General features: G+C 59.2%; 1 protein-coding gene across 1 annotated transcript in view; it reads right to left on the reverse strand.

The window, feature by feature from the left end:
- Nucleotides 1-106: 106 nt before the first annotated feature.
- HMHA1 (histocompatibility (minor) HA-1) overlaps nt 107-8,535 on the reverse strand; it is a gene marked incomplete at both ends in the record, with an annotated part of 8,734 nt that continues 305 nt past the window's right edge. Inside the window, 19 exons of the mRNA XM_009073217.1 lie at nt 107-191; nt 283-526; nt 731-958; nt 2,437-2,585; nt 2,936-3,124; nt 3,345-3,508; nt 3,671-3,772; nt 4,017-4,094; nt 4,316-4,449; nt 4,730-4,920; nt 5,199-5,336; nt 5,529-5,708; nt 5,910-5,990; nt 6,249-6,359; nt 6,634-6,698; nt 6,896-7,033; nt 7,237-7,315; nt 7,513-7,585; nt 7,680-7,764. Of these exons, the coding sequence (XP_009071465.1) occupies nt 107-191; nt 283-526; nt 731-958; nt 2,437-2,585; nt 2,936-3,124; nt 3,345-3,508; nt 3,671-3,772; nt 4,017-4,094; nt 4,316-4,449; nt 4,730-4,920; nt 5,199-5,336; nt 5,529-5,708; nt 5,910-5,990; nt 6,249-6,359; nt 6,634-6,698; nt 6,896-7,033; nt 7,237-7,315; nt 7,513-7,585; nt 7,680-7,764 (2,514 nt within the window). The remainder of the gene's footprint in view (nt 192-282; nt 527-730; nt 959-2,436; nt 2,586-2,935; nt 3,125-3,344; nt 3,509-3,670; nt 3,773-4,016; nt 4,095-4,315; nt 4,450-4,729; nt 4,921-5,198; nt 5,337-5,528; nt 5,709-5,909; nt 5,991-6,248; nt 6,360-6,633; nt 6,699-6,895; nt 7,034-7,236; nt 7,316-7,512; nt 7,586-7,679; nt 7,765-8,535) is intronic.

Consider the following 8,535-nt stretch of genomic DNA (forward strand, 5'->3'; position numbering starts at 1 on the left):
GACTCTGCGGGACAGAGGAGCCCAGTGCCAGGCTCCGGCCCCGGGCAGGGTCTGTGTGCCCCTCGAGGGACCTGTGCCCACTGGAGCCCCAGGGCCTTTCACTGACCTGCAAGCGAGTCGACGCTGAAAGCCAAGTTCCCTTTCTCTGAAGGCAGCTCCAGGTAAGGAACAGTGCCAGAGGGAGCCGTGGGCTGGGAGGGACAGGGACATGGTGAGGGAGTTCTCATTCCCTGGGATGAGGCTCCAGAAAAGGCCATGGAATGTCCCCCAAGGGACTCCTACCTGCTCAGCACTGCCTGGCACCTCCTCCGTGCTGCCCGAGCCGAGTCTGCTGGGCTCCTTGTGCTCGAAGATGGTGGGGTAGAAGATGATGAGTGCCTCGATGATGCGAGCCTGGTGGGGATAGTCCACCAGCGAGGACAAGGAGATTGTGGCATCCGTGGGCCTGGGGCGCATCAGAGTTGGCCCAAAAACAATGCCCAGGTTGCCTGAGGTCATCTTGTTGTCCTGCTCCACTTCCACAATCCTGGTGAGGAGGAGGAACGTGTAAGAATGAGCAGAGAGAAGGGTGCATGGGCAGGGTGGGGAGATGCTGGGCTGGAGCACAGGAGCAGGGGAGAAGCAGCTGCAGCCATGGAGCTTCGTCCCTGCTTCGCTGCGGAGGCTGTGCTCGCCTCCCACCCAGGGAAGGAAAGAAGGTGCCCACGTGGGCTCTGTCCCTGCCACTCACCTCCTCAGATGCTGCAGGAGGTACTGGAGCGTGGCCATGTTCTCGCAGGGAAGCTCCTTCAGCAGCTCCCTCAGCTTCAGCACCAGGCTCAGCACCACGCGGTCGGTGTCGGCCCCTCGGTCCACCAGCTCAGGGCCCCCCTTGCCCCCACGGCCCTTGGCCTCGCCACCCTGCAGGCTCTCCTTGGCCAGCCCCATCAGCTCGTTGTACAGCCGGAACGGCAGGCGGCTGTGGAGAGCACAGGAGATGCTCCTGGTCCTGGGGGCAGCTCCCCACCTCCACTGGACCTGGACCTGTCCTAGGCTCCTGAGCTGGGGACACCTGGGGCCTTTCTACAGTGAGGAAACATCCCTGGAACTGCTCAAGGCCAGGGTGGATGGAGCTTAGAGCAACCTGGTCTAGCAAAGGTGCTCCTGCCCATGACGGGGTGAAATGAGTGGAGCTTTAGCATCCCTTCCATTCCAGGATTCCATGAGTGTGATCCCCAGTGCTGCAAACCCCCTGCCCAGAGGTGATGGTTATTTTATCCACTCCCTGAAGCATGTCACTCCAACCTCCTTAGTCCTGGCCAACCTGAGAAGTTCAAGCCAAGAGCAGCATTTGATCCCCCTGCTGGGTGGAGGTGCAGGGGTTCCCTTTGCTCCTGGAAAAGCCCTGGCTGGGGCAGCCCCAGCAGCAGCTGGGACAGAGGATGGCTGGGAAGGACAGGGAAGTGGTGTTCTGGGTGGGTGAGGCAGGAGGCGATGGCACAGGATGCGAAGGGCACAGCCCTCGGTGGAGGTGGAGCTGGCGCAGGTGAAACTGCTTTGAAGTTGGTGTGAAGCAGCCGGAGCTGCTGCTGGGTGGTTCCACATGGCTGAGATGTTTGCAGATGTTTTGAGGACAGGCTGTCACAGCAAAGCGGGTTCCCTCCATACAAAGGGACTTTAACCCTTTGATTTCTCTGCAGTGAGAGCTTGGGTGGTGACCCAGGACTGAATTCTCCTTCTTGCTCCACTCCACTTTTCTCCTCTGGAGAAACCATGGAGGCAACTCGGAGCTCTTCAGTCCTGGTGTGCAGGAGCCCAGGGACACAGCTCCCTCTCTGAGCTGCTCCTGACTCCTGGGGTGACGCAGGGAAGCCCTGAGCAAGGGTTACCCAGAGAAAGGCAGCAGGAAAGAGTTAATTCACTGCTGCCTGTGAGGGAGAAGCACTTTCCGCTGCTGTCTTGTGGTGGCTGTTGGAGGATGTGGGTGACACTGTTTGCACTGACAGTTTGGTACAGGGAAGGGGGAGGTGCCTGGGCAGTGCTGCTGTGGGGAACCTGAGGGGCAGATACTCTGCTGAGTCCACCCCAGGGTGATCCGAGGGGCAGAGCCCACCCCAGAGTGACCCAAAGGCACAGCCCTGCTCAGGGGGACATGACTCAGCCCAGCTCTGCCGTGCAGGGTGACCTTTGCTGGATTCCTTCCCTTTTCGGGTACTCAGTTCCCCAGCTGTGGGGGCAGAGGGTTTGGTGTGTCTGCATGTTGTTCTGCAGATGTGACCACAGTGACGTCATGTGGAGTGAGTTGGGGGGGTCACTGTGGCCCCGTGTCCACAGCTGACCACCCCCCATGGGAAGGAGAGGGACCTCCCCACGCACCCAGTTATTGAGCCTGGTTCGTGCTGAATCCCTCCTGCCGCGCTGGTTCCTCTGGCTACCTCCTCCCACATGAGGTACCACCAGCACCTCACCTGTCTCAGGTACAGCTTCAGGACGTTGCTGATGTCGTGGGGGGAGGCCTGGGACAGCTCCACCAGCTCCTTCCCATTCTCAAAGGCCTGGCAAAGCTTCTCCACGCGCGTCTTGACGCCGTTAACTCGGTAGATGCCCTGTGAAAGAGACAAAAATGGAGCTGAAGGGAGACATTCCCCTTTATGTTTGCATGGGACACTGAGCTTCCCACTTCCACCCTCCCTGTTTGGGGTGGGAAATCCCTCTGGGATGTCACTCTGGGATATCTCCTTCCAGCTCAGTCACTCCTGCTGCATAGGAAAATGGAAGGCAGGAGAGGGGAGTTTCCAAGGGCAGAGTTTGAGGTATTTGAGCCAAGTTCATCCCTGGGACTCCCTGCCCTCAATGATGCGAAAACAAACCCGTTGGTTTTCCAGAGGATCCTTCCAAGGGCTGGTAGTTGAGCCAGCAGAGGAGCAGGAGGAGGAAGGAGGAGAGTGAGACTCACCTTGGTTTTCAGTGCTCGCTTCTCAATCTCCGAAATGCATTTCTTGACGATGAAGGGGATCCCATCTGGGCTGCCCCGTGACGCCTTCATGAAGTCCTGCCCAAAGAGCTGCAGCTTCCCTTGGAGCTTCTTGTGCCCACACTGGATGGCCAAGGTCTCCAGGCACTTCTTGTGGCAGGCCAGGTAGCACTGGAAAAGAGAGAGGAACATGTAGAGGTAGGGGCAGCCACAGAGAGACACCAAGCACTGTTCAGAACATGCTGGGAGACAGGAAGAAGTCCTTGGAGATGCTGCAGCACCAATGGAAAGTACCTGGACCTCTCCCCACATGAGGAATGTCCTGAACACGGTCACAGCTGGGCTCAGGTGGGTTCCACTCTCAGCTCCCTTCCCACTTCCCCCAGCTCACCTCCTCACACTCGGCTCCCTGGAAGTACACGTAGCTGTTGCACTCCCGACACTTGGAGGGGGCTCGGAGCTTCCTCAGCCGATGGGTCTGGGCAGCCTTGGACAAGCCAACGTTCCGGAAGGGTCCCGTGGGGGCTGTCAGCTCTGGGGTGATCCCATTGATGCCTGGGGCAGAGCAAAAGGAAAAGTGAGTTCAGGCACAGCTTGAGCAGGACAGTCACTGCCACTGGTCTGAGCAGGGCTCATTCCTCAGGACAGAGCTCCCAGGGAGCTCTGCCGTGGTGAGGGTGCAGCAGCAGCACTGTCACCTCCCACACTGTCACCTACTCTGCTCAAAGGGGGTGGCTGTTTCGTCCTTCTCCTCCAGCTCCTCACTGGAGGACGCGGTGCCATTGGATGACAGCCGCTGGAGCTTGTGGCTGAATTCCCCTGTCCAAGGAAAACCCACAAACCAGTGAGTTACTGGCCAAGCTGTTTCTCTTCTGAGAGCTCATTCCAGTCCATCCCAACCCATCCCATCAAATCCCACCCTATCCCATCCTGTTGGAGCACAGCCATTTAGCACAGTGTTCTCACAAGGCAGGTAAAACAAGGGCTGGTCCTGCCTAACTGGGATGCTCTGGGTTTAGACTGGCTGCACTCGGAGGGGCTCCTGGGCTGCTCCTGTATCTACCTGTGCTGGAGTCCAGGCTGCTGTCAGCGTCAGCAGCAGAGGTTGGCCAGGATTTATGGACCTGGTGTCCCCTCCCACCTGCAGAGAGAACACACAGTCTCTTGGGATTGCTGTCTGTGTTCAGGAGGGATTGAAGGAAGAACAGATCTGACTTAGTAATATAAAATTCAGCTTGGGAGGCTCCCAGCCCATCCTGCTACTTCTAGCACAGCCCCTGGTACCCCAAGTACCCACCCCTGGTACCCACTCTGCTCCTGCCTGGTGGGACACGGGTGGGTGACGCAGAGCTCCAGGCTCACCTCTCCGCTCGGCCGCTCCGGTCCCGCTCGGAGACTCCTTGGCCTCTGCCCGCCCCTCAGCTCCAGCCCCCTCAGCACTTGTGGAGAGCTCACTGGCATTGAAGCTTCCCTTCCGTGTCCGAGTGAAGGGGGACCTGGAGGGGAACAGGGAATGTGGATGGGAAGGAAGGAAACTTGGAAACCCTATCAACGGCTGCAATCCTCCCGTTTTGGGATTCACAGCTGTCTCTTAAATCTCATCCACCAGAGGACGCGAGGGAACTCCCAGCTGATCCAACCCCAGCGTTCCCAGCAGGAGCTGCTTCAGGAATGCTGAAAGCATCCTGGCTCCTGCAGAGGAGTGCGGTGCCAGCCCAGGACAGCCGCAGAGCAGGAGATGAGAGCAATCCGGGAGGGTTCCCTGCCCGGTCCTACCAGGCGTTGTGGGACACGTAGGGCTCGAAGTCGTACTGCACGTCGGGCTCGTCCCCGCGCTGCAGCTGCCGCACGTGGGAGGCGTATTGCTGCCCCGGGTCGTACAGCTTGCTGCTCTCGCACAGCGTCTGGAAGTTCACGGGCAGAGCTGCCGTCTGCATGTGCATCAGCTGGTAGAAGGAGATGGTAGCCTGAAAGTGACGTGGAGAGACACAGACTTGGGATTTGTGGGCTGAGGTATAGGAGAAGGATCAGGAGCTCTGGGTTAGGTGGAAAATCAGGAGCACAGAGCAGTACTTGTTCTACAGCGTTAAGCCTTGGGTTTTCCTGAGCACAAGGGAGAGGGAAGCTCTGCACCCACCCAGACCTTGTCTGCAGTAGCTCAGCCAGCTCTGCTGGGAGGCAGCTCCAAACCCCCTGGAGCAGGGCACAGCCACCCTTGGGGACACCCCAATCCAGCCCCACTCACTGTCTTGATGATCTGGTCGCTCTGTTTGATCACCTCGTGGATCTGCCGCAGGGAGTTCACCTTGGTGTCCTCCAGCTCCTGCTTCTGCGTGTTCGCGTCGGCCACGCAGGTGCGATACGTGGCCATGGCCTCTTCTGCCTGGGAGCCAGGAGGGCAAGAGGTGGGAATGGCTCAGAGGTGAGGAGAACAGAGACAGCCCTTGGACCCTGTTCCTTCCTGGGCTGTGCCTGGGGATCTGTGGGAGCTCAGTTCACTCCCTGTGGCTCAGAGCGGCTCCTGTGCAGGGACAGCTGGAGTGAGAAGGCTCCTCTGGAGCTCTCATGTTCCTACCTTGTTCTTTGCTTCCTCTTCCAGCCGTCTCTTCTTGTCCAGAGTTTTGGTGGTGACGCTGCTGGTTGTGCTCTGCTGCTCCTCTTCTGCTTTCACCGCCATGTACTTGGCCTTGTCGTGCTCCTCGCTGCGCTGCATGTACGTCTGCTTGGCCTTGCGCAGGTTCCCCTCTGCCTCTTGCTGCCAGAGCAAACCACGACCCAGGGTGAGGGTGGAACCCAGCGAGGGGTTCAACAGCTCCTGCCAGCTGCCCTGGGTGCCCCAGCACAGCAGAGGCACCTGAGTGCTACCCGAGAGGGGCAGAGGGTTCAGCATCCTCAGAGGGGTATGAGCCACAGGGTGCTCCAGACTAGGACTGGGAACACACACCCAGTCACTCACCAGTTTCCTCTGTGCCCGGTGCCACTGCTCCTTGATCTCCTTCCTCCGCTTCTCGTGTTCGAGGCGTCTCACTGTCAGTGGCTGGATTGGAAGGGAGGAACAGCCCCGTGAGGCCCCGAGCTGAGCTCCTGCTCCTCCTGCTCTGCCCTTTGCCAGGGCTTTGCGAGAAGTGCCTGTGGTGGTCACTATCGCCCCCAGCACATCCAGGCTGGGGCACAGGGATGAAAATTCACAGCCTGGGAAGCACTGGATGCAGGTTCCCTCCAGACTGAGCTATCAAGAGCCACCTGTGCAACACCAGGACCACCAGCCCTTGGGGAGGACCCTTCATCCCCTCACCTGGAGGAAGGTTTGGTGCTGCAGGGTGTTGGCAGCCTGCAGAACTGATGTCCCGTGCTCCATGTCCTGCTCCAGGGCCAGCAGGTAGATGGACAGGAAAGGCATGTTGGTCTGGGAAAGGGAAAAACACATCACCCTGAGCCCCAGCACGTGGCATGAGTCCAAGAAGACACATCCTTCAGGGAGGAGGAGCCAGAGGTGAGGTGAGGTGAGGTTGGTGACTGCTGTTGAAAGCTCCATCCTGAATTTTGCCAGGCAAGGAGCTCTGGAGAGCTGCCTGTGTGTTCTCTCATGCTCTAGAGCTCAGGCACATGGAATGGGCTCTCCAGGGCTGGTGGCTTCCGATCCAGCCCAGTGCCGGGGCATTAGGGACACAGGAACTTACCTCCTGGCTGATGGTTTGCTTGCAGCTGTTTGCCATCTTCTGGAGCCCTTTGGCAAACTCCATCTCTGGAAGAAAAAGTTGGATGTCAAAAGACACAGGAGACACCAGAATTCCCTGGCATTGAGTTCCTTCACTTCAGCAGTGATGTTCCTGCTGTCCTGGCAACATCTGCCTCCCCCAGCCTCTCTGTTCATAGGGACCTTGGCCTGTCCCAGGGCTCAGCCCTGCTCTCAGGGGTCCCACCTGCTGTCCCCCCACTCACCCAGTGTGGTCCTTTTCTCCAGGTATCCGATCAAGTCCTTCATGTACTTGGAGATGGTTTTGGCATACTGGAGAGCAGCGTCCACCCCTCCCTCGCAGCGCTGCAGCATCACATCCACCTCCTCGGCCGGAGGACGAGCTGTGGTGGGAGACTGAGCTTCCAGTGCAAACCTCCCATCTCATGCTGTCACTGTGCTGTGCTGGAGTCCTGCCTCCCCCAGGGCCACTGGCACTGCTACTTTTTCCCAGCCAAGGAGCCATGGTGGTGATGAGGAAGGAGCTCTCTCCTGCTCAGCCAGGCACCCCCAGCCCAAACCCTGAGCCCAGGCTCGTCCTGCTTACCCGTGTTGTAGCTCTCCATGCCCGAAGACACAGTGTCTCCTCCAGGCCCAGGGATCCCCCCATAGAGGTTCTCCATACTCTTTGGGAATGCAGAAAGAAAAGGGACCAGTCAGCAGAGGATGGGGAGCAGCTCGAGGGGCTGGAGCCCAGACCCCAGAGCTGCAGGAGCCTTTTGGCTGTTGCTGGAGCTAACAGGAATGTTGCTGGAGAAACACCAGCTCTGGGCTCAGGGGGGAGCAGCCAGAGCCCTGCATGACCCCTCACCCCTTCCCTCACCTGGTTCTGGTCACTAGGTGGGATGGAAAGGATGGTGCTGCTGTCCACCTCCCCCATGAGGAACTCGGACACGCTGTGGGGAGAGGAACGTGGCTCAGCACAGGGACAGTGACATGGGCTGGCACCCACAGACCATCTCCGGGCTAAGGCTGTCCAAAATCCCTTACGTGCTGCTGAAGGCCACGGCAATCGTCTCCACAGCCTTCTCGAACTCCCTCTTGTCTGCCTCATTGTTGGACTCGTAGTGGAAACCTGGAGATAGGAAATGTCACTGCAGGTGCCTGTCCCTGCCTCAGCAGAAGGACCTGCCAGCTCATGCCAGTCCCAGGGGGCAGTGGGTCTGAGGAAAGGCCTGGGGTGAGTTGAGGGAGCAGTGGGGAGGATCATCCCGATAGATGATGGATTTCTCCAGCACAGCACAGTGTTCCCCTTTCTCCCAGGCCTGATTTCCCTGACAGCATCCCTTGGCTCATGTTTCTGTTTATTCCCGTAAATCAGGGCTGCTGGAAAAGCACTGCTGGACCTGTTCCACTGCCTGCTCTGCCTGACGGTGCCTCCAGACCCTGCTCGGAGCAGGATGGACTCCTCTGAAAGAGGAACCACCAGCAGCAGCGGGAACCGGTGCAGATAGAGCTCAGCAGACAACCACCCCATGGGACCCCAGCAGCCAGGGCTCCTGGGGAACCAGGGTCAGCTCCGTGGGATGGACTGAGCTGCAGTGAGGGGCTGGGGTCTGCCCCCACCCCCTCCCGCCCCATGGCAGAGCCGCCACCACCCCTGTCCCCGCGGCTGTGGTGTCCAGGAAGCGATGGGTGACGCAGAGGGTTGTGCTCTGACTGTGGTCGGTGCAACCGCCCACTCCCCACGGCTGACAGCAGCGGGAGGAGGTGCCCAGCCGGGATCTGCCCTCCCAGACCCCACTCTGTAAACACAAGGGGCTGCCAGGAGCAAGATCTGATTATTTCACTGTTTTTCCTGTGGCTGTGCCTGGAAACCCCCGGGCGGGATCTGTCATTTCTGACC

This window comes from Acanthisitta chloris, unplaced genomic scaffold (assembly GCF_000695815.1).
Source record: "Acanthisitta chloris isolate BGI_N310 unplaced genomic scaffold, ASM69581v1 scaffold27224, whole genome shotgun sequence".
NCBI lineage: Eukaryota > Metazoa > Chordata > Aves > Passeriformes > Acanthisittidae > Acanthisitta > Acanthisitta chloris.